This window comes from Colobus angolensis, unplaced genomic scaffold, assembly GCF_000951035.1.
Source record: "Colobus angolensis palliatus isolate OR3802 unplaced genomic scaffold, Cang.pa_1.0 Scaffold24, whole genome shotgun sequence".
Classification (NCBI taxonomy): domain Eukaryota; kingdom Metazoa; phylum Chordata; class Mammalia; order Primates; family Cercopithecidae; genus Colobus; species Colobus angolensis.
The window spans coordinates 3,556,145-3,581,326 of NW_012115599.1; the positions used below are offsets into that span (position 1 = coordinate 3,556,145).

The 25,182-nt window shown below is 40.8% G+C and overlaps 3 protein-coding genes across 6 annotated transcripts in view; 2 read left to right on the top strand and 1 right to left on the bottom strand.

Annotated features, from left to right (window-relative positions):
• FAM136A (family with sequence similarity 136, member A) overlaps window positions 1-2,303 on the top strand; it is a 6,396-nt gene extending 4,093 nt beyond the window's left edge. Inside the window, exon 3 of the mRNA XM_011945230.1 lies at window positions 813-2,303. Within this exon, the coding sequence (XP_011800620.1) occupies window positions 813-1,001 (189 nt within the window). The 3' untranslated portion in view covers window positions 1,002-2,303. The remainder of the gene's footprint in view (window positions 1-812) is intronic.
• Window positions 2,304-4,205: 1,902 nt separating this feature from the next.
• On the top strand, window positions 4,206-16,382 carry SNRPG (small nuclear ribonucleoprotein polypeptide G). 2 transcript variants are annotated; one of them, XM_011945231.1, is made up of 4 exons: window positions 4,206-4,359; window positions 8,337-8,359; window positions 9,211-9,335; window positions 16,202-16,382. In XM_011945231.1, the coding sequence occupies exons 1-4, from the start codon at window positions 4,328-4,330 to the stop codon at window positions 16,250-16,252; spliced, it is 231 nt and encodes a 76-aa protein (XP_011800621.1). In that variant the 5' UTR covers window positions 4,206-4,327; the 3' UTR covers window positions 16,253-16,382. The 2 variants fall into 2 exon arrangements, with proteins under 2 accessions (XP_011800621.1, XP_011800622.1); XM_011945232.1 differs by having other exon boundaries at window positions 4,237-4,359; window positions 9,211-9,332.
• A 3,686-nt stretch (window positions 16,383-20,068) lies between these two features.
• Window positions 20,069-25,182, bottom strand: part of PCYOX1 (prenylcysteine oxidase 1) — a 19,240-nt gene continuing 14,126 nt past the window's right edge. For all 3 annotated transcript variants that reach the window (XM_011945233.1, XM_011945235.1, XM_011945236.1), the window contains exons 4-6: window positions 22,316-22,527; window positions 21,822-21,974; window positions 20,069-21,111 (exon numbers count right to left, since the gene is read on the bottom strand). In XM_011945233.1, coding sequence (XP_011800623.1) covers window positions 20,453-21,111; window positions 21,822-21,974; window positions 22,316-22,527 — 1,024 coding nt within the window. In that variant the 3' untranslated portion in view covers window positions 20,069-20,452. The remainder of the gene's footprint in view (window positions 21,112-21,821; window positions 21,975-22,315; window positions 22,528-25,182) is intronic.

The following is a 25,182-nucleotide window of genomic DNA, read 5'->3' on the forward strand; positions in this document are numbered from 1 at the left end:
AAAAAAAAAAAAAAGAAACCCCCTCTCTACTAAAAATACCAAATTAGATGGGCATGGTGGCGCATGCCTGTAATCCCACCTACTCAGGAGGCTGAGGCAGGAGAATCACTTGAACCTGGGAGGCGGAGGTTGTGGTGAGCCGAGATCATGCCATTGCACTCCCGCTCAGGCAACAAGAGCGAAACTCCGTTTAAAAAAAAAAAAAGATATTTGTAAGTCTTACAATAACCTCTAGGGACCTCTCATTTCCTGGAAGAATGTTCTGTACAATTTATTCTGTCATTCACCTGCTTTCTAGTAATAGTTTGAGCCCTCCTGGTGCCATCTTCTGTTTGAGTCAAGACAGTCTCGGAAAGCCAAACACAGTGGCTCACACCTATAATCCCAACATTTTGGGAGGCCGAGGAGGGAGGATCACTTGAGTCCAGGAGTTCAAAACCAGCCTGGGAAACCTAGGGAAATCCCATCTCTACAAAAATAATTTCTAAGAAAATATTAGCCAGGAGTGGCGGCATGTTCCTGTGGTCCTAGCTACTTGAGAGCGGAGGTGGAAAGATAGTGTTAGCCTCGGACGTTGAGTCTGCAGTAAGCCATAATTGTGCCACTGCAGTGCAGCACTCCAGCCTGGGCAACAAAGTGAGACTCTGTCTCAAAAAAAAAAAAACTTGGCCAATCACACTACCATGTCCCTTTAATTGACCAAGATAATACATATTAAACCTGTACCACAGGGCCTAACACATAATGAGCACACAGTAAGTAGATGGAGGCCGTACTCTCAGCTTTTTCTGCCTTCTTCCTTCTTGCCACAGGACCGCCTGGCCCGGTGCACCATGCATTGCAACGACAAAGCCAAAGATTCAATAGATGCTGGGAGTAAGGAGCTTCAGGTGAAGCAGCAGCTGGACAGTTGTGTGACCAAGTGTGTGGATGACCACATGCACCTCATCCCAACTATGACCAAAAAGATGAAGGAGGCTCTCTTATCCATTGGGAAATAAAAGTCTTTGCCAGTGGCCATCGGGGCTAAGGGCAAGAATATATTTTTTATAAGGAATTGGGAACTTGAGTCTTTTAAGCAAGGTTTACAAATGAAGAAATGAAGGATGGCCACAAGTGTAAGGCATATGTCACTTGCCTCTGGACACTGGTTATTTTATGTTTCAGTCCTAAAAAAAATGAAATGGAAAAAAGTGGTGCTAAATCGGGTCAGAGAGATTACAGGAGAGTTTTAGAGCTTATTATTTCCTGTGGCCAGCGCTTGTCCTGGCAATAAGGCTCTCCCCTGTAACAAGCCAGAGCCTTCCAAGGTACCAGACTCTTCTTACTGCACAGGTACTAACAGGCTGGCAGGTTAGAGTTGGTGGAGTCTGAGGAGACATATTTTCTCTTTGTTGCCAACATCCTGTTTACCAGAAGTGTCACCACACCATTTTCCATAAGCTGTGAAACAAAATCCATGAGGTCACTAACTTAGAAGGGAAAGAAAGTTTTCTGGGTCTTTTGTTGGTTTTGGGTAATTTATACAAGGACATACAAGTTGATCTTAAGATGTGGAATTGGGAGGGAGACTAGTTTGGATAAGAACTTTGAAAGGTTCCTTGTGGATCCCCATTTCTGGTCATCAAGATGTAGATGTATGTTTCTTAAAATTATTACATGCTGCATTTTTCAGCCTGGAGACCATGCAGAAACATGAGAGGTGATGACACACTAATTATGGGAAGCAGAATTACTGGCTGATGGCCCCTGAGGCTGTGTATAGCAAAATGACAGGACAATCTTGCAGTAACACTTTTCCCTTGAAGAGAAGGGGGTTTTGATTGTGATATATACTAGTATCTAGGAATGAACAGTAAAAGAGGAGCAGTTGGCTACTTGATTATAACAGAGTAATGAAGTACTGGATTTGGAAAAACCTGGTTTTATTAGAACAGATGGAATGAAAGCCTAAACCTAGCATTGCCTACTTAGCCCCCTGAATTAACAGAGCCCAATTGAGACAAACCCCTGACAACAGGAATTCAAGGGAGAAAAAGTAAGCAACTTGGGCTAGGATGAGCTGACTCCCTTAGAGCAAAGGAGAGGCAGCCCCCATTACCAAATACCATTTTTGCCTGGGGCTTGTGCAGCTGGCAGTGTTCCTGCCCTGGCGTGCAACTTATTGTTTTGATAGCAACTTCGTTGTATTTTCACCAACTTATTACTTGAAATTATAGCCTGTCTGTTTGCTGTTTCTAGGCTGTGACATATTTTCTTAGTGGTTTAGTTTTAAAAATAAATAAAGTTTAATTTTCTCCCCACTATTGTGTTTTCTTTCCTTATATCTGGGCAGTGAATATATAACTTTCTCAGGATGCTTCTCCTTTTAAAAGGTTAAGTGAGTTTAAAATGTCCAGAAGAGTAGAAATTAGTTGTTATGGTTCAGATTCAGAACTGGTTCATTGTAAATGGGAAAAACTTTGAGAGGAGACTAGGACATTGTGACTTGAAGTTCATTAATGTAGAAAAGAAACTATGAGGCTAAAAAGAGAAATTCATTATCTATGTCAGTCTCTAGCTTCAACTAAACACTAATAGCAAGTGGTAGTAAAGGTACAAAGCTATGACCCTGCTAGAAAAAAATAGAGTGTCTAGGATTTTGAGTACTAAGAGAGTGCTAAATATGTGATGAGTTTAAGTCTTTACTATCATTGGTATTTAAATAGAGCCATTCCAGAATATCAGGAATTAACTGAATTTTTGAGAACTATCCCCTATTTAAAATGAACACGGCATTCTATTTTGGTTTGGTCTTCTATAATCCGTGCATTCTCCTATTTTGGGGTAACATAACTGGGAACAAGTCCGAGGCCACTTTTTACACATCTTGACATGAAAAAGGAATACCTTGTATTAGAGAATGTTTGTGTGCTGCACTTCACGTTTTATATACGGGGCAATGGCACATCAGTAAGTTCTGGAGGTAGTGTTTGAAAAATTGCAGAACTGCCAGGCATGCTGGCTCATGCCTGTAATCTCAGCACTCTGGGAGCTGGAGGCAGGCGGATCTCTTAAGGCCAGGAATTCGAGAACAGCCTGGGCAACAAAGCAAGACGTCGTCTCTACAAAAAAAAAAAAAAAAAAATTAGCTGGGTACAGTGGCTTGCGCCTGTAGTCTAAATAACTCAGGAGGCTGAGGTGGGAGGATTGATTGAGGCCAGGGGTTCGAGGTTGCAGTGAGCCATGATCACACCATGCACCCCAGCCTGGGTGACAGAGCAAGACCTCATCTCAAAACAAAAAAAAATTTTTTTTTGCAAGACCCGTCAGTCGGAAATAGATTGAAATTCTTGGAGACAGGCCCAGTCACCTTACTCTCCAATGGTGCTGAGGCTGCTAATTTGCATGTTACCGGAACCCTACTTGGTCTGACAGTATGCTGTAGGATACCTGCCAAAGAAATATAGAGGCCCGGCCGGGCGCGGTTGTCTCACGCCTGTAATCCTGGCACTTTGGGAGGCCGAGGCGGGCGGATCACGAGGTCAGGAGATCCAGACCATCCTTGCTAACACAGTAAAACCCCATTTTTACTAAAAATACAAAAAATTAGCCGGTTGTGGCGGCGTGTGCCTGTAGTCCCAGCTACTCAGGAGGCTGAGGCAGGAGAATGGTGTGGAACTCAGGAGGCGGAGCTTGCAGTGAGCCGAGACCGAGCCACTGCACTCCAGCCTGGGGGACAGAGCGAGACTGTCTCAAAGAAAAAAAAAGAAATATAGAGGCCCATTCCTCCAGGGATCATTATTTGGTATATTGGTATATATGAAGAAAACAAGCGATACGATCCACAGACATGCGGGATTTGCCGGGTTTGCCCAGAAGTTAGAGAGGGGACTGTTACCTTAATATTTCAATTTTATTTTTTAAATAGAGGAGGGGTCTCGCTATGTTGCCCAAGCTGGTCTCGAACTCCTGGGCTCAAGAGATCCAAAGTTCTGGGATTTACGGCGCCCGGCTTTTTTTTTTTTTTGTCTGTTCCATAGACAAGAAGACGGATACCCCATCGTCAGAATACCGGTTATCTCAATTTTGCACAGGGAAAACCGAATTTAGAAAGGTGCCTAGAGGGCCTACCCCTCTGTCCTGGCCAATCGCTGACGACGCAACCGGAAGCTCAGCGATGACCGAGGCGCTCAGATATCGCGAGGTGAAGTGTTAAAAACTGCCAACAATCGATTGGCTAACTAGGTCGATGACGCCAAACGCAAGACGCCGGGCCTACCGCGGGAGCCTGAGGGAAGCCGTGCATTCTGTTCCAAGGCGTCTGTGAGCCCACGGAGTATACGCCATGAGCAAAGCTCACCCTCCCGAGTTGAAAAAGTAAGTATGTGTGAGAGCCAAACCGAAGTGGTCGCTTCTTTGCGTCCCCCGAGTCCCTTGGTGTTTCAAGGTGAATGGCTTGAGCCGCTTCACCTTATTTCTTCTTCCGATCCGGCCAGGCTCCGGCGCATGAGACGTGAAGCCCGCGCAGAGCTCGCGCGTCGGCGTGGTTACCCCCGGCGGCCACCGCACCTCCTTCTGGCCGACTAGTCTCTCTGTCCCGCGCTCCGGTCCCTGGTCACCCGGCGCTGTCCCTCGTTCCTTGAAGATCTCCAATGCCACCTTTTGTTGAACATTTCTAATAGCATCATGTTCTAGATAGACGGCTAGAGGGGAAAATTCTCTAAAGGAACTAAGGAGGGAATGGAAGGGAAGGGTTTTTAAAACTACGTGAGGCGTTGGAATCCAAAAGCCACTTTAGCCTTAGAGAATGTGTTTGTAGGTGTTTCTTTGAGCTTTTACTTAGAAACCTCATTATTTTTTCTTGCCTATTTTTACATTAAGCTTGAATGTCATGTGTTATCTTGCTCTGATACTGAAACTATGTAAGAACATTCATTTATTTTTTATTTTTTTAGAACATTAATTTTTTTCTAATCAGAGAAGGCTAATTTTTTGTGAAGTTTTTTTTACACACCCAGTAAAGACAACTTTAAGGAGGAGAGCCTTAATTTAGGTAGGACTCAACGTAAAACTTTAAACTCCTCAAATACTTTTTGACTGGACTTAACAGCTTATGTGTTTCCTCAGTACATTTCTGTTTTGCTTGTAGTACCCCCTGATGCTGGAATTCTACATGTGTTAATTGGATTGCACAAAGGATGCAAAATTTTTACAGGAATCAATTTTTTCTGGTGTAGCATGTGGTTGGCTTTGTGTATAGTTCATTTATTACCAGGCCCATGGAAGTCAGACATAAGGAAAAGTTCCTATTTAATAATTTTGCGGCCAGGGACGGTGACTCACGCCTGTAATCCCAGCACTTTGGGAGGCCAAGGTGGGTGGATCATCTGAGGTCAGGAGTTCGAGACCAGCCTGGCCAACATGGTGAAACCCCGTCTGTACTAAAAATACAAAAAATTAGCCAGGAATGGTGGCATGCGCCTGTAGTCTCAGCTACTCGGGAGGCTGAGGCAGGAGAATCGCTTGAACCCGGGAAGTGGAGGTTGCAGTGAGTCAAGATCTCGCCATTGCCCTCCAGCCTAGGCAACAAGAGCGAAACTCTGTTTCTAATAATAATAATAGTTTTGCATTTAAAGGTGCATTTGTATCAAAGCCATCTTTTGTATGAAAACTCCTTTCATGTATATTTTAGTTAGGTCTGTTAAGGAATTAATTATTAAAACATAGCCCAACGTTAGAAAAATAGAAGTTAGTCAGAAATTATTGTGAAAATTATTCTTTTTATCTGAAAGTTATTTTATTGGTGAGTTGGTGATGTAAGTATCATCAGGGACTGGTGAAATGGTGATTTTTTTTTTTTTTTTTAAACAAAAGGACCATTCTCTACTTGTAATCTAAGATTTTATTTGTGATTCATAACATAGTTTTTGAAAATTTCAGAGAAGGAAGCTAGTTTTAATACCTTTCTCTTCTCATCCATAGGTTTCATGAATTGTGAAATCCCGTGAGATCTGCCACCAAAATGACTTTCCAATTTTTTCTTCCTTTGCTTTCTCAAAGATAGCACCTTCTTTTACACCATTATGCCCTCCTTCTGGCTTAGCGTAACTCAGGGGTTCTTAAAAGGGGGGTAAGGACTCTGGTGTTACCGGCTTCTAGTGAGTAGACACCAGGGATGCTGCTAAACATCCTACCGTTATTCGACTGCCCCCAACAATACAAAATTACCTGATCCCAAATGTCATTATTGCAGAAGTTGAGATACACTGGCTTAACTGAATTTTTCCTTCCACTTCTTAAAATTCGCTGCCACAGTGGTCTTGCCAGTGACATCTTTAATAATTTATCACAGTATGCAAAATTGAATCTATACTTAAGCCAGCATTCAAACGCCAAACCTTACAGCTGCTAATACTCACGTGTTCCCTTCTCCAGTCAAACTGAACTATTTGTGTTTGCTCTCACTTGCTGTGTGACTTCGAAAAATTGATTTAGCTTTTCCAAGCCTAGTTCTCCATCTGTAAAAACGGTAGAAATGACAGACCATAATTGCATTCAAAGTCGTTGTAAAGATTGTATAAGATCTTGTGTTATATTTGATATGTTTTATGTATCTTATTAAAATACAGTTTTGTTCATCATACTTCATAAATATGTGTGTGTGTATATATATTTTATGTTTATATATATATATATATATATATTTTTTTTTTTTTTTTTTTTTTGGAGATGGAGTTTCGCTCTTATTTCCCAGACTGGAGTGCAATGGCGCAGTCTCGGCTTACCGCAACCCTTGCCTCCCGGGTTCAAGCAATTCTCCTGCCTCAGCCTCCCGAGTAGCTGGGATTACAGGCATGCACCACCACACCCGGCTAATTTTTGTGGTTTTTTTTTGTTTTTGTTTTTTTTTTTTTTAGTAGAGACGAGGTTTCTCCATGTTCGTCAGGCTGATCTTGAACTCCCGACCTCAGGTGATCCACCTGTCTCAGCCTCCCAAAGTGCTGGGATTACAGGCGTGAGCCACTGCATGTGGCCCATAAATATATTTTTACTTGTAAATGTATCTACTCCCTCCTTCAGTCATGCTCCTTGTTTTATATTTACATTCTCCCATGATAATCCTATACATTAAAATTGACTAAGTGCCCCACTTCATGGCCCATATACTAAACTTTTTTTTTCCATTTTTTATATTTTAAAATTTGAATGAAATTTCATGTTTTCTGGCCTATAAATGGAAGAGGTTAAAAACTGGTTTGACTGCATGGCTTAGTATTCTCGTATTCCACTAAAATAGAATTTTCTTTTAATTCATATTGTTTGAAGTTTCAAATGTACATTTATTATACTAAAGTATACTTAAATGTTGAAGACTACCCTGAACTATTATGCTTGATGCTTTAATATTAAATGAACACTATTTATCTCAAATATAAAATACTTGTTGAATTGGATATGATTTGATTACTGTTTGCTGTCTTTACAACTTAGTTTTGGAAATAACCAAATGTAGGCAAGTCTTTGTTTTTCTATTATGACTATAAAATCCAATCATTGAAAATTAGGTCAGTGAGACCAGATGTGGTAGCTCATGCCTGTGTAATCCCAGCAGCACTTTGGGAGGCTGAAGGGGAGCATTTTTTTGAAGCCAGGAATTCAAGACCAGGTTGGGAACATAGTGAGACTCCATCTCTTTAAAAAAAAAAAAAACTTCGGTCAATGAAACAACATAGTATTGAACAATAAGAATGTTTTCATAATTCACATTAGTATACTTAATGTAGATTAATATAGTTTAAATATATTTCATTTTTTATTGTCTTTCCTCTTTCCAAGTTACTTTGCGTCGCAGAATGTCTAATTTAGGTAACCCTTTATGCCCCCTCTCTTTTTTTTTTTTTTTTTTTTACCTGAGACGAGGTTTCACTCTATTGCCCAAGCTGGAGTACAGTGGCGCATTCATGGCTCACTGCAGCCTCAACTTCGCAGGCTCCAGTGATTCTCCGACCTCAGCCTCCCGAGTAGCTGGAACCATAGGCACGTGCCACCACCCCCAGCTAATTTTTGTATTTTTGGTGGAGATGGGGTTTCACCATGTTGCCCAGGATGGTCTCAACTCCTGAGCTCAAGCAGCCCACCCACCTCAGCCTCCTAAAGTGCTGGGATTACAGGCATGAGCTACCACGCCCTACTCCCTCACTCTTTACAGCAATATAGTATTTTTACTATTTTAAATTTCATTATTCCCATTGTATAAATTTTAGCAAATTATCTTAACTATACCTATTTATGTACTTGTTTATGCTTAAATTTTTTTAATTGGTTATATAATCTTTACCCTTTTCCTTTTTCAGATTTATGGACAAGAAGTTATCATGTAAGTTTGTTGTTGTTTTGGAGTTTTTTTAAATCATTCAATTGCTTTTTACGTGTGTCTTAGCAATATGTTTGGAGCAACTTTATAAAAATTTAAAGCACACAGGACCTCTAATTCACATCCATTAATTAAACAGATTACTTAATCCTAACTTGACAATTTTATTTACCTAATTTCTGATATTTAATGAATTTAACAGCACTTTAGACTTTATCTTATATAAGCCTTTCTTCACTCTGGCAAAATTAACAGGATTTATCAACCTTTTTTCTTTAAACAAGCTACAAAGGACTTAGACAAGGAACAATTATTTTGTTTCTTGGGAATATGTAGGAATAACAGATTTGTTCAATTTATCTAAAAATCTGACCCACACAGTACTTGAAATATATGTAGGGGAAAAAACCGTGAGTGTTAGAAGTAAGCAGCCTTCAGCTTGAGTCTCACTTCTACCATACAGTAGCTGTATAACCATGAACCCAGTTACTTAAAAGCTTGGACATGGTGGCTTACACCTGTAATCCCAGCACTTTGGGAAGCCAAAGCAGAAGGATCCCTTGAACTCAGGAGTTGGAGACCGGCCTGGGCAACATAGGGAGCCCCCATCTTTATAAAAATTTTAAAAAGCTCTAAAGTTTAGTTCTGTCCTATAAGGATAATACTACTTTTTAGGATTCTTATAAATTAAAATGTGGAAGTAAATACAAAAATGTTTAACCCAGTTCTTGGCATACAGTAAGGATAGTGGGTCAAACATCTCAAATACTTGTGTTTTATCCCACCTGATTTCTAGTGAATGCTTGGTAGCTAATGAACAGTTTATCTAAAACGTCTTTTTCCCTTTTTAATAGTGAAATTAAATGGTGGCAGACATGTCCAAGGAATATTGCGGGGATTTGATCCCTTTATGAACCTTGTGATAGATGAATGTGTGGAGATGGCGACTAGTGGGCAACAGAACAATATTGGAATGGTGGTAAGTTAAAGATACAAGATTTCTCTTGGATATTTCATTTTTCTTTTGGAATGTGTATTAACTTTCCTAGTTAGTAACCCCCAGAAATGGCAAATAACAGGCAAGATGAGACTTTCCATCTCGTTTTTAGTTGAACATATGGCAGTTACTCAGATGTGGTAATATCCTGGTTACCTGTAGGTAATATCTCAACTATACAGAACCTAAGGTCTTAGGGCTTGAAATAGCTGTTGGAAATCCTTTTTGAGCTTTATTCTACAATAGAGACTCATAGTTGGTCCTTCATTAGAGCAGGAGTTCTGAAACCTTAACGTGTATATGAATCCCCAGGGAATCTTGTTAAAATGAAGATTCTACTTCAGTAGGTGTGGGGCGGAACTTAATTAAGGTTTTGCATTTCTGCTAATGCCTAATGCAGATCTGCCAGTTCACAGATAACACTTTCTGATTTTACTTGTATACATAGTTAACCTGGGTTTTCTGGTTTAACATACCCAAAATTTTAAGGTAGCCAAAGTAAACGTTACAAGGGATAATCACAGTGACAGTTATTCACATGAGAGAAAAAGCAGGAAAAAATTAAAAAGCATATACTGAGCCCTCATAGGATTAAACATTCCTACATTCATTGGGCTGTAGTTTTAGTGATTACTGAAGAAGAGTTTTGATACCCCCACTTTGAGTCCTTCTTTGTCTAACACAGGACAACATACCTAATAAAGTGGTAAACCCAAAGTTATTGAAAAAGGTGAGCCAAAAAGGACAACTTACTTTTAGCAAATTATTAAGCATAAAGACCTCCAAGGAGTGTTAAGAGTTGCTAATTATTAACCTTGATTTTTAAGTTTGAGCAGTACAGTTGAAGATAGACCTATTTTGACATCTCTGCCTGTTTAATTTTTTTACATACCTTTTTTTTTTTTGAGACGGAGTCTCGCTCTGTCGCCCAGGCTGGAGTGCAGTGGCCAGATCTCAGCTCACTGCAAGCTCCGCCTCCCAGGTTTATGCCATTCTCCTGCCTCAGCCTCCCAAGTAGCTGGGACTACAGGCGCCCGCCACCTTGCCTGGCTAGTTTTTTTTTTTTGTATTTTTTAGTAGAGACGGGGTTTCGCCATGTTAGCCAGGATGGTCTCGATCTCCTGACCTCGTGATCCGCCCGTCTCGGCCTCCCAAAGTGCTGGGATTACAGGCTTGAGCCACCGTGCCCGGCCTACATACCATTCTTTCCAAGGTTTGTGTTATTACTTATTTCAGATACTTTTTCATTACTGTATTTTGAAAAGCAAATCAATAGTCATGACTGAAAAAACAGTTTAGAGTCTCCAGATAGCACAGTGTACCCCCAAGTTCCTTGTAAATTGACTTGTCTTTCAGGTATATTCGCTTGTGAGCTTCTGTTGAATAAGGCTGCCAGCATCATTAGTAGATAAGTCCTTGTAAAAACACTTTCTAGATACCCCAAGATTTTCCTCTAAGCCCTTATTTTTACAAATAAATTTTCATTCTAATAGAAGGTGGATTCGGTTTTTAGTTCCTTGCAACAAATTTGCTGAAAAGGATTCAGGAAGGAATCCTAATTGTCAATTCTGCTTTGAGAAGATTAGAGAATTATATAACACACTGCTCATTGGAATTTTATCAGAGAAGGAATAGAGCATCCCTCTGTCAGTTTTCCCCCCAAAACTTTATGGACTTAATTTTCTTTGCACAGAAATTAGTTGAAAGCACTGCCATCCCAAGTCATTTAAGTAATGATTACCTACTTAGTGTGTTGGGCAGCCTCCTGTTCCATCTCTGAGGTTTATGTGACACACACACCCCCAACCCCCAGCCAAAGAAAAAAAAGTCTTCATCAACAGACAATGATTCTTGCTGCTGAGTCTTCACTTTGAAAAAGAAATAATAATACATCAGTCTTCTTTAATAAAAAAAATTTTAAAAGGCAAGAACAGAGATTAACTTTTTGACTTTCCTAAAGTTGGAAGAAGGGAAACACATAGGTTAAGATTTTGTTCGTTTTGGCTGGGCACAGTGGCTCAAGCCTGTAATCCCAGCACTTTGGGAGGCCGAGACGGGCGGATCACGAGGTCAGGAGATAGAGACCATCCTGGCTAACACGGTGAAACCCCGTCTCTACTAAAAAATACAAAAAACTAGCCGGGCGAGGTGGCAGGCGCCTGTAGTCCCAGCTACTCGGGAGGCTGAGGCAGGAGAATGGCATAAACCCAGGAGGCGGAGCTTGCAGTGACCTGAGACCTGGCCACTGCACTCCAGCCTGGGCAGCAGAGCGAGACTCTGTCTCAAAAAAAAAAAAAAAAAGATTTTGTTCGTTTTGTTAGAAGTTGTTTGACAAAGGACAGTTGGTTTCAATATTACCTTGTCCAAGTCAGTGATCCATTGAGGCCATTGAAATTACTTAATACTGTTTTATTGCAGTTATGTGTGTATTGGCTGGGCACAGTGGCTCACATCTATAATCCCAGCAGTTTGAGAGGCTGACGCAGGAGGATCACTTAAGCCCAGGAGTTCAAGATCAGCTTGGGCAACACAGTGAGACCTCATCTCTACAAAAAATTTAGAAAATTAGCTGGGCATGGTGGTGTGCACCTGTAGTCCCAGCTACTCAGGAGGCTGAGGCAGGAAGATCACCTGAACCCAGGAAGTCGAAGCTGCAGTGAACTGAGATCACACCACTGCACTCCAGTCTGTGTGACAAAGCGAGATCCTGTCTCAAAAAGAAAAAGGATATGTGTGTGTTTTCAGGAGTTTGTTTGTTTTTAACCTGTCAGCTGGATCATTACCTAATGATAAATCTCAACTATTTTCTGAGACATCCCCAGAGTTGTCAGTGGCATCGCCTCTATCTTACATTTTATTATATTACGTAATTCAGGCACTCTTGCTAGAGTTGTGCTTCTGTAGCATCATTGAAGCACAACAAAAGGAGCAGTATGTAATTCTGGACCTGATGGTTCAAGTTTGATTTGGAGAATTAGGCCTCAAACACAGTGGCAAAGAGGAAGAGCACTACAGTAGGCCTCCTTTATCGTAGGCACCAGAAACCACAGATAGTAGTGAACCCTTTGCACAAATTTGTGTGTGTGTGTGACAGAGTCTGAGTCTGTTACCCAGGCTGGAGTGCAAAGGTGTGGTCTCAGCTCACTGCAACTCCGCCTCCTGGGTTCAAGCGATTGTCCTGCTTCAGCTTCCCAAGTAGCTGGGACTATAGGCACACACCATCACACCCAGCTAATGTTTGTATTTTTAGTAGAGACAGGGTTTCAGTATGTTGGCCAGGCTAGTCTCAAACTCCTGACCACATGATCCACCTGCCTTGGCCTCCCAAAGTGCTGGGATTACAGGCATGAGCGACCACACCTGGCCAGCATGAATTTCTTTTTACTGCTTCACAATCTCACAGATGGAAGATTCGTCCTTACCATAAATCTTAGCAGTCTCAACATATGATTATTTTTCTTATTAAGTCAAGAACTTATACCTTTTCACTTAAAGGAAGCACTTTACAGCTTCTCTTTGGCATATCTATATTGCCAGCATCACTGCTCTTATACTTTCAGGCTATTATTAAGTGAAATAAGGGTTACTTGAACACAGGTAATCCTTTGATAGCACAACAGTCAATCAGAAAACTGAGATAACTGATTAATGGGCAGCATGGAGATGCTAGACAAAGGATAATCCACGTCCAGGGACAGTATCATCACACTGCTCAGAACAACATGCAATGTAAAACTTATGGATTGTCTGTTTCTGGGATTATACATTTAATATTTTTGGACCACAGATAAGATGGGACGAAATTCACCATCTAACCTTATTTTCTAAATATCTGACAAGACAAGTGTGTAAATTTAGCAGGGAGGTAAGCAGGAAGACTAACTTTTCTTGCTTTGGTCAGTGAGATGTGATGTTCAACATCTGTTGCCCAAAAAAAAAAAAAAATAGGGAATTTAAAAGTCTGATAACTGGCCAGGTGCAGTGGCTCACACCTGTAATCCAGCACTTTGGGAGGCCAAGGCAGGAGGATCACTTGAGACTAGGAGTTTGAGATCAGCCTGGGCAACATGGTGAGACCCTGTCTCTACAGAAAATTTAAAAATTAGCCCAGCTTGATGGCTCATGCCTCTGGTCCCAGCTACTTGAGAGGCTGAAGTGGGAGGATCACTGGAGCCCAGGAGGTCAAGGCTGCAGTTAGCTGTGATAGAACCACTGCATTCCAGCTTGGGTTGACAGAGCAAGACCCTGTCTCAAAATAATAATAATAATAATTAAAATAAAATTCTGATAACTAGGTAAGCATGTTTCTACTCCTAGCTTATTCTGGGCACGGTGATGTGCGCCTGTAGTACCAGCTACTCAAGAGGCTGAGGCAGGAGAACCACTTGAGCCTAGCAGTTTGAGGATGCAGTATGCAGTGATTGTGCCTGTGAATAGCCACTGCACTGCAGTCTGGTCAGCATAGCTAGTCCCAGTCTCAAAAAAATGGAGGGGAGCTGTATTCTTACTGGTTTTTGTTGTTGGCTTGAGACAAGGTCTCACTCTGTCACTGAAGCCAGAGTGCAGTAGCATGGAGCTTGGTTTACTGTGGTCTCAACCTCCCTGGGCTAAGTTGATCCTCCCACCTCAGCCTCCCGAGTAGCTGGAACAGAGGTGTGCACCACCACCCTCAAATAATTTTTGTATTTTTTGTAGAGACAGGGTTTTACCATGTTGCCCAGGCTGGTGTCAAACTCCTGGGCTCAAGCTATCTGCCCACCTGGGCCTCCCAAAGTGCTGGGATTACAGGCGTGAGCCACCGTGCCTAGCCATTCTCTTTTAAATCTGCTCTTTACTACCTTATCATACTTATTGCTGATAATTGGCTGCCAGGTTCCAAGACACTTTTCCTACCAATTGTGTTCCCTTCTATTCTGTCAGCTGCAGTATTCACATGTGAGTTCTTTGATTCATATTTACCAGGTACTTGAGCCCTCTGTGTGCTTGCTACTATTTTAGGCATTAGGGTATTGCACCAAAGCCCCTGGCCTCATAAAATTTACATTTGCATGGAGAACACAATAAATCACAGTGTATGTGTAAATAAAACAAGCATGATATGGGGAGAAAAGAACAAGTTACAACTACTTTTACTCTAGGTGCCTATAAGCATAGCTCCAGTTTGAATCTTTTTAGAATGCCTCCATTTCTAATAAACACCTCAAAATTATTACATTACCTATCCTTTTCCTCCTGTACTCCTCCATTCACCTATCCAATTCTACTTGACTGATGGGTGATCTATCGATTATTATGATCTACGGTCTATTAGGGACTTCTTGTTTTTAGTCCCCTAGCCTTCCAGTTTCACTTATTTTTCTACCCCTCTTGAATTCATTTACCAGCTGATTCATCTATACTCTGATGTTTGTTTTTGTTTTGTTTTTTTGACAAAAGACAGTTTTGTTCTTGTTGCCCAGGCTGGAGTGCAGCGACGCTATCTTGGCTCACCACAACCTCCACCTACCAGGTTCAAGTGATCCTCCTGCCTCAGCCTCCTGAGTAGCTGGGATTACAGGCATGTGCCACCACACCCAGCTAATTTTGTATTTTTAGTAGAGATGGAGTTTCTCCATGTTGGTCAGGCTAGTCTTGAACTCCTGACCTCAGGTGATCCACCCGCCTCGGCCTCCCAAAGTGCTGGGATTACAGGCGTGAGACACTGCACCCCCTGATAAGTATTCTTACCTTCATTTATGGCTTATCTACTAGGTCAAGCACTATTCTCCTAGGGCCCTTTTTTAATAACCTCTCTGCCTCTAGGTTCTATCCTTTTCAAACTTTGGTGTATTTATATATCTTGTTGCCAGGACACGTATGATTGTCATTCCCCCAAATGTGAAACTCTCACTGGCTCATTGTTAGTTTCTGATGTCCTCCAAACACTAAGATTGGCATTTGAAGCTTTCCAAGATTGAGTGCCAACTATCTTTGTTTCCTGATTCTCTTCATGAACTTTTTACTGCATTCAAATTAGATTACTTCTTTATCCTCTTATACTTTGTCTTCATCTCAGTTCTGTCTAGAATTTCCTAAAATCTCCTTTTCAAAATTCTACCCAATTTCCAAGACCCAGGTAAAATGTCATTTTCATAAAGCATGCCTTTCACAATTTCCCGTCCTGGTTTGTTCCCTAAATGATCTTATACCTCCAAACTGTACCTAACATACTCTACTGTACACATTTAACTCATTAATTTTTGGATCCCATAGAGTCAGGGATGGGCATTTAGAGTTCTGCATTTTAAAAGAAGAAATTAGGGCCAGGTGTGATAGCTCACACCTGTAATCCCAGCACTTTGTGAGACTGGGTGAGCAGATCACTTGAGGTCAGGAGTTTGAGACCAGCCTGGCCAACATGGTGAAACCCTGTCTCTACTAAAAATACAAAAATTAGCTGGGTGTGGTGGAGGGGCTCCTGTAATCCTAGCTACTTAGGAGGCTAAGGCAGGAGAATCGCTTGAACCTGGGTGACAGAGGCTGCAGTGAACCAAGATTGCGCCACTACACTCTATCCTGGGCAACAGAGTGAGACTCTGACTCAAAAAAAAAAAGAAAGAAAGGTGAAATTAGTCATTGGAGACTTGGCATTAGAATCTCACAAAGCTAATTGTTAGCCTTAAATCTAGAAGATGTCGGTCTTACAAAGGGCTTAGAGTTGTTTGGTGACCCTGTGGCTTGAACAAAGCTTTACAAAACACACTGACATGCAGTATTGAAAAACCATTAATGATTTGGTGAAAATTCTTAAATCATCATAGTTACGTTGTTACATCAGTTCTTTTCAAATTTATTTTTCTCTTTCTTAGGTAATACGAGGAAATAGTATCATCATGCTAGAAGCCTTGGAACGAGTATAAATAATGGCTGTTCAGCAGAGAAACCCATGTACTCTCTCCATAGGGCCTGTTTTACTATGATGTAAAAATTAGGTCATATACATTTTCGTATTAGACTTTTTGTTAAATAAACTTTTGTAATAGTCAAAAATGCTTTCTCAAATGTTCTGAATATAGAATATTAGCTCTCATTCCAATTTTTTCTAACATGAATTTTCCTGGTTGACAATTATTTCAAAGGGTTTTATGCACTAAAGTGGAAAAATCTTATTAAATGTGAAACATGGCAAGGACTCCTTTTGTCCATCTTTCAACACTAAACAGATAAAGAAGTTGCAAACATGAATGAGTTTCTTCTAAAACACTAATTTTCAAAACTTAAGAGTAGTAACTTTGATCTAGTCTGACTTTCCCAAGTACATCTACATTCCAAATATAGTACAACAGAAGAAAAGACAGGAAGTAATGATGTAGTTTATTTTGAATATAATCATTAAGTGGGGGGAAATTTTAATACAAGAGTAGAAAGAGGATTCCAGAGAAAAACATTCCAGTGTATCGTGGTTCTTTGTGAGTAGAGAAGGGTAGCGAGGATGCTGTCCACAATGTATTCATCTAGTTAATGAACTGCATGGCCCACAAGCTCAAAGAAGAGATACATTACAGATGGTTGTATTATAAACCTAATCTCAAGAAATCTTACCAAGCAAATGCTTAAGGCTGATTTTTTTTTTGTGATCTGATAAAAAGCCTGCAAATCGTGAGTCATTTTTAAACTGTACAGAATGGAATACACACAAGTATGGTAAAGTTCTTGTAAAACACCAAACACAATGGCTCACAGATATATACCTCTCTCACTCTTAAATGGCATTTCCTAATTATAGAAAATGTTTACAACAAAAGAACAAGAGGGATCAAACTAACAATCACAGTAAGGAGAACTGATATGAAGTCCCATACACTGTTACTCCATTTTTCAGCAGCTCTTTGTAAATCTTCGTTGACTTTTTATTTTATTTTATTTTAGCAACAATATAGAGCTGAATTGTAGAACTAGTTCTTCAAGTGTGGTTCCTATAGTAGAACAGCAGCATCACCGGGGAACTTAATAAAATGCAACTTCTTATGTCCCACAACAAATTTATTGAATAGACAGGGTGGAGCCTAGTGATGTTTTAACAAGCGTTTCAGGTAACTGATACATGCTCAACTCAGAAAACCACTGGAGCAGAGCTGGCTTTCATTCAGCCCCTGCATCATTTTTACCAGTCTCTTCTATTTAAAAAAAAAAAAAAAAAGAGTGGTCTGGAGCAGCAAGCTCTGACAGTGGTTCTTCTTCCAATAAAACTCTTCTTTAATACTATAGTTGCCTAAAACTACCTAATGCCTGGAGTAGCAGGTTCTGCTAGAATTTTTCTCCCATTAAAAAAGTATTCAATACTGTAGTTGCATTAAAACTACTAATGTCCTTGGTGTATTGAAAAACTGTTGGTTTTGCCAAAGCAATTTCAGATGCCCTACTGGAAAATTTATCCAGAGTAGGTTTGATGTAATACCAGCAACATTTTATTTTTTTTTTTTTTGAGACATAGTCTCACTCTTGCCCAGGCTGGAGTGCAGCGGTGTGATCTCTGCTCACTGCAACCTCCATCTCCAGGGTTCAAGCGATTCTCACGCCTCAGCCTCCCAAGTAGCTGGGATTACTGGCATGCGTGCGCCACCATGCCTGGCTAATTTTTGTATTTTTAGTAAAGACGGTTTCATCATGTTGGCCAGGCTGGTCTCAAACTCCTGACCTTAAGAGATCCACCTGCCTCGGCCTCCCAAAGTGCTGGGATTACAGGTGTGAGCCACCACACTCAGCCTAAATTTTTTTTTTTTTGAGACAGACTCTTGCTCTGTTGCCAGGCTGGACTGCAGTGGTGCGAACTCGGCTCACTGCAACCTCCGCCTCGCGATTAAGGCAATTCTCCCGCCTCAGCCTCCCAAGTAGCTGGGATTACAGTAGCTGGGATTACAGGTGTGCGCCACCACGCCCAGCTAATTTTTGTATATTTAGTAGAGATGGGGTTTCAGCATGTTGGCCAGATGGTCTTGATCTCCTGACCTCGTGATCCGTTTGCCTTGGCCTCCCGAAGTGCTGGGAATACAGGCATGAGCCACTGCACCCAGCCTAAATTGGTATTATAAGTAAAAATATATCTCATTGCAAAACAAGTCTACATATGATAGAAATTAGTATTTACCAATATTTAGCATATACATAACAGTATTACATTCTTTACAAATTGTCATTAAAACCACAAAAGGAAACAAATATGAATACCTCTTAACATACCTGTTAAGAATAAAACTAGAAAAAAACACCCTTTTGACAAACCATGAGTTTAATCCCCTACCTATCACATATATCTTGGCAGTTTTGTCAGCATATTAACATTCACAACTGTGGTAGGAAAGAAGTCACTTTTACTCAGAACCAAAGTTAACACTATTTTGCTAAAGTAGCTAATGCCATGATCTTATGAAGGACTTTTTTTTTTTTCTATTCAATGGAGGGATTTTTTTTTTTTTTAAGATGGTCTCTGTTGCCCAGGCTGGAGTACAGTGGCATGATCATGACTCACTGCAGCCTCGACCTCCAATGCTCAAGTGATCCTCCCACCTCAGCCTCCTGAGCAGCTGGGACCATAGGCATGCATTACTATGCCTGGCTAACTTTTTGAAAATTTTTTGTGGAGATGGGGTTTCACCATGTTGCCCAGGCTGGTCTAAGCCTTTTATTTTTTTTAATAACATTACATGTTAAATTGGTTGCATTTACTTTTGAATTCTTAATCTTTTGCTTGTTCTGTTCTACCAGTGTCTTGACAGTTAATCATGATCTTTGTACAGTAGATGCAGAACTAGTTCTCAAGTTTGGCTGCATGTTAAGTTACCATTTGGATGCTTTAAAACCCTACAGGTGATTCCAATGTGCAGCAAAGGTTGAGAGCCACTGTCTTAAGATTTCAGCAACCAATTTCTCACCCAGAATGCTACAGTAACTGAAACACTTAACTCGTTGGACATATGCTGGACTTGGTTAACTCTAGTGTCATTCCAAGTATTCTGTTCTAGCACCAACTGTTAGGCTGTCTGTGCTTCTTATCAAGATTACTTCTAAAGTTCTAAGAGAAAGATTCTTGCAAAATGGATCTGCTTTGATACAGATTGGGTTTCTTAGGACTTCTAAGGCACTAAAACCCCTTTGTAGGCATTTTCACACCCACATTTATGATTCTCAACCCTGGGTGCACATTAGAAACTTTAAAAAGCTACAATGCTAAGGTCCTATCCTCAATCTTTGAATCTGAATCTCTGGTTACGGGGGTCTCTCCGTATTTTTAAAAGCTCCTGAAGTGAGGATTTAATAATAGAATGCCAGTTTCTTAATTCAGTAGCCCATATTTGTTTTTCATTTTACTTGAGATTTTTGTTTAACATCTTCAAGTTACATTACTAAGACTTCTAAATTTCACCCCTAATCAAATCAAGACAGAAGAATCAAAGACAATATTCTGAAAGTCAAGGCTTTAGGCATGGGCACATGTACTTCTAACAGGTATGAAATTACTAAGAGTCAGGCATAAGACACCAGCTCCCATAAATTTTATCTGACTGAAGATTACATCTAGCTGTAAAGTTCAAAAGGACTACTCCCCAACTAAGACGTCTTTAAGTTCTCCCTCAGGTACTCACCTTAAAATGTTCTACAATTTTGATCAAAATCCAGGGCCCCACCCCAGACCTACTGAATCAGAATCTTCAAGAGAGGAGCTTGAGAATCCATATGGTTTAACAAACTTCAGGTGATTATTTTTATTTACTTTTTTTTTGAGATGGAGTTTTGCTCTTGTTGCTCATGCTGGAGTGCAATGGCACAATCAGCTCACTGCAACCGCCACCTCCTAACTCCAGGTGATTCTTATTATCAGACAAGTTTAAGAAAAACTCCTAATGGATAGTAAAAGAATACTTTGAGATAGCATAAGTGCAATAGCTATACCTTCACACTTAATTAGAACCGTGTGTTTTCCTATGACCAGCAGGGATTACTTTTATTAAACAATGATAATGGCAAATTATCTGGCTCAAAATCATCTCTGCTCAGATTTTGTTCTTTTTTTGCCACTGATAGTCATTTGGAACTAGGAGGGGAAAAAAGAGCGTGTCACTTCATAGCTCAGTTTTCAGTTTCTCATATAAGCCATCCTGGTCAATCATGTCTGTGTGCCCATTCCAGCGGTGATAGGCAAGAAGCGCAGCATTGTGAGCTGCAATGGCACTCATCTCCATGGCACTTGCTGCACACTCTATGCCATTGAGGTAATAAAGTCGATCATGGAGAATGATAGAGGGGCATTTCTCTGGGGGCTTATAGTGAGGATATGCAAGCCATGGCTTCTTCACAGCATAATCATAGGACAGAAAGAGCTTTAAAATTTGTGCTTTAGTTAGAGTTTCTTGGGAAAAGATCTTCCAAACATATGTTCCATCTGTTGATGGCTCAGGATCTTCCTTTTCTCTCACAGAGGACACAATCCCAATACTGTTAATGAACAAATCTGAATTATCAGTGGTTAAAACTGTACTAAGGCCAAATTTATCTATGGGTCTAGAGCTAAAGATAGATGTATTCAATTCCCCCTTAACTAAAGTTGTCACTATATGTTGGTAATATTGATGGAATTCCTCAATTGGAGGGTCAAAGTTGAGAAAAGTAATATTAGACATTTTTCGATTCAATGGAGTGGCCACCAAGACGATGTCATAGAAGTCTGAATGAGTCTCAGTTCCAATTTGGTAGACCACTTCATACATCTTTGTTGGATTTCCTAGAGGAAATAAGGCATTTATTCAGTGTTTTTAACATACTTTCTAAAAATAATTCTATACCTTCTTCATAATTTCTCTATAATTCTAAAGAACTGAAGAAGTTATAGCCCTTAAGATAGCTGTCCCTTGCATTTTTATTACATTGAGGCCAATTTCTTACTCAGAATGTCAATAAGTACAAAATACAGAATTTTTACTTTTGAAGATAAGATTATTTTTCAAATCCAAGGAGTCACGCCACTGCACTTAACTACATTGGGGAATATTTCTTTTTTTTTTTTTCTTTTTAGATGGAGTTTCGCTCTGTCACCCAGGCTAGACTGCAGTGGTGTGATCTTGGCCCACTGCAACCTCTGCCTCCCGGGTTCATGTGATTCTCCTGCCTCAGCCTCCCGAGTAGCTGGGATTACAGGTGCCCACCACCAAGCCCAGCTAATTTTTTGTATTTTTAGTAGAGACAGGGTTTAACCATGTTGGCCAGGCTAGTCTCGAACTCCTGACCTCAGGTGACCCATCCTCCTTGGCCTCCCAAAGTACAGGGATTACAGGCGTGAGCCACTGTGCCAAGCCCATTGGGGAATATTTCTATATGGCACAATATATACAATTTTAAGTTTCATCATTTTAGAACTGAGTAAGAGATGACAGAAGAGAGCAATCATTTTCTGCAGGGGAAATCAGGAACAATAAGACAGAAATTCAAGCTTACCTGTGTGCTTGGTCTTTATTTTCTCCTCTATGTACATTACTGAGCTAGATATAAGATTGCTTTTGGATGCCTGCAGGAGCCCTGAGCAAACAAGTTTATTGCCACCTTCTACTGCCCAAAGGCCAGAATCAGAACAGGACAGTGACACTGCCCCTGTCAACAGGAAGAAAAAATGTGTTTTAATTCTGACTTTTAAGAGGCTCTCTACCCACTCTCCCTTCCCAATTACATGTTCTACTCTAAATGTCTCTAGACATTGCTAAATGGCCCCTGGGAGCAAAATCTCCCCCAGTGAAGAATCACTGAACTAATGAAAGCTAAAGACCCTCTGCCCCTAAAAATCAACGTCTATATAAGCACAATTTTGCCAACAATGTCTGAGGTTCACAGAGAAAAGTAGCCTCCGATCCATGGCCTAAAGTCTGGAACCACCATAGCATCAAGTAAGCCCCTTTGTGAACTCATGTCCACCACTGTTCCAAGCCCTGGCTTACCCACAAAGGCATTGATGTCCGTGCTTTGGCCATAATTGACCCTCATAACAGGAGCAATCATTTCATTGAGGAATTTCTCAGAGAAGCCGGCCTTTTGCAAGGTTTCAAGAAGTGTTCGATTAAGCAGTCCAAGGAAGTCATCTCCTCCTAGAGCATGAAGTAATTTTTCAACACTACTGAAGGCATAGTCATGAGATTGGTAGCGGTAGATCCTTTTTTAGAAAAAGAGAAATTTCCATTAAATACCAAACAAGATGTGGGGAAGGGGATGTATAAAGAAGGGAAATGGCGTCATAAGATCAAACTGACATCTGAGTGCAGTGGCTCATGCCTGTAATCCCCACACTTTGGGAGGGAGAGGTGGGCGGATCACCTGAGGTCAGGAGTTCAACAGCCTGGCCAACATGGCGAAACCCCATCTTTACTAAAAGTACAAAAATTAACCGGGCATAGTGGTGTGTGCCTGTGGTCCCAGCTACTGGGTAGGCTGAGGCAGGAGGACTGCTTGAGCCCCGGAGTTCAAGACTGCAGTGAACTGTGATCATGCTGCTGCACACCAGCCTGGGCCAGACAGTGAGACTGTCTCTTAAAAAAAGAAAGAAAGAAAAGAAAAAAAAAAGAGAGAAAAGACTAAGGAAGAAAGAAAGAAGAAAAAGGAAAAATAAAAAGTAGAAGTAAGGCCAGGTGCAGTGGCTCATGCTTGTAATTCCAGCACTTTGGGAGGCCAAGGCAGGCAGATCACTAGGTCAGGAGTTCGAGGCCAGCCTGACCAACATGGTGAAACCCCATCTCTACTAAAACTACAAAAATTAGCTGGGCGTGGTGGAGCACGCCTGTAATCGCAGCTATTCAGGAGGCTGAGGCAGGAGAATCGCTTGAACCTGGGAGGCAGAGGTTGCAGTGAGCCAAGATCGCACCACTGCATTCCAGCCTGGGTGACAGAGCAAGACTCCGTCTCGAAAAAAAAAAAAGTAAAAGACTTTGTCTAAAGGTCACATGGCAAGTATAAGGCTCAATCACAACTTGCCCTGCTCTCTTGCCCTTGCACAACTTTGCTCTCAGTCACCCACACATGCACAGTCTCCACTGGAGCACATGTGACCCATTCACTGGTCTCTAAATATCCTTACATGTTGTATCCCCACCAGTGCACAAGCTCTTCTCTCCAACCTGAATACACTTCCCATTCCTAACCATGGAACATCTGTTCTTCCTTCACAGAACGTGAATCCCACATTCTCTGAAAAGTCTTGCTCAGCTTCCCAGTCCACAGTTATATCATCTCCAAAAGCCTCTTAAAACAGCACCAGTGCCACTCATTCAACAATTAGATGCTTTCTATTATTTATTTTTTAGAAAAGATCACTTGACCAAAAACAAAAAGAAAAATATCACCCAATATTTCTCTGCATTTTATGGATTTAAAACAACATTCACATAAATTAGTACATTCAGTAATTCCAACACAATTTTTCACATTGCAAATGGTACAAAGACAGAAAATGGGCTTAAATTTGGGATAAGTAATAAGGGGCTTATCTCTTATTCCCTTAAGGGGCTTACAGTTAGGGATAAGTAATAAGGCACATGCAGAGATAAGTATAAGAAAATAAGAGCCAAGGAAAGATCCCTATCACTATCATGGGAGGGAAATTTTCACATCAAGGTTCTTCTCTCAAAATGAACTATAATTTTTTTACAGAACAAGGGACAGTATTATAACCTTTTCAGTATTACCTACTAAAAGCATACTAAAAGCATACTAAAAGTAGTATAAGTGTAAAAATGTTAAATACATTTTTATTGGAAAAACTGATTAGATATCTATGCCAAAACTGAGAAACTAAAATAACACCTTCTAACCACAGCATTCGGGTCCCAGTCTTTAGGAGACTGGAAAAAGTAGGATGGAAACACTGAATTCTTCAGAAAAATAATAGCCTGGATATCTCATATCCAAAGAAGAGTGATCTTTGGCTAATGGTCAACAATGAGAAAACAGCAGTCAATTAAATAAGCTACTAATGATGCTATAAGAAACATATTCCCCACCTGCTCCTGCCAGAGCTGCAACCTCACTCAAGCAAGTCTCCTTAGAGGGGGGGTGAGATGAAACTATATACACAATATAAACAGAGAGCACTCTAATTGTTTCATGATACAACTAACTGCATTTGAATAAATACACTGCTGGGTGTGGTGGCTCATGCCTGTAATCCTAACACTTTGGGAGGCAAAGTGGGGCGGCATCACTTGAGGTCAGTAGTTGGAGACCGCCTAGCCGACATGGTGAAACCCCATCTCTACTAAAAATGCAAAAATTATCCAGGCGTGGTGGTGCATGACTGTAATCCCAGCTACTCAGGAGGCTGAGGCATGAGAATTGCTTGACCCAGGAGACAGAGGTTGCAGTGACTCAAGATCACACCACTGCACTCCACCGTGGGTAACACAGCAAGACTCTATCTCAAAAAAAATAATAACAATAAATGAAAAAATAGAATAAATACTACTAAAAAACAGCACCCAGGTGAGGTAGCATGCACCTGTAGTCATGGCTACTTAAGAGGGTGAGGTGGGAGGATCACTTAAGCCCAGGGGCACAAGGCTGTAGTACATTATGGTTGCACCTGTGAACAGTGAGCCAACGCACTTCAGCCTGGATGACAGAGTAAGACAGGAGGATACCTTGAGGCCAGGAGTTCAAGACTGTACACAAAATATAAAAATCAGCCAGGCACAGTGGTTCACGCCTGTAATCCCACCATTTTGGGAGGCTGAGGTGGGCAGATCGCTTGAGGTCAGGAGTTTGAGACCAGCCTGGCCAACATAGCAAAACCCCATCTCTACTAAAAATACAAAAATTA

What these genes read in the sequence shown, in the direction of transcription:
- SNRPG (XM_011945231.1), top strand. Translation starts at nt 4,328, where the DNA reads ATGAGCAAAGCTCACCCTCCCGAGTTGAAAAA. An exon ending in TATGGACAAGAAGTTATCAT is followed by an intron (nt 8,360 to 9,210) that starts GTAAGTTTGTTG and finishes CCTTTTTAATAG; the next exon opens with TGAAATTAAATGGTGGCAGA. An exon ending in AGAACAATATTGGAATGGTG is followed by an intron (nt 9,336 to 16,201) that starts GTAAGTTAAAGA and finishes TCTCTTTCTTAG; the next exon opens with GTAATACGAGGAAATAGTAT.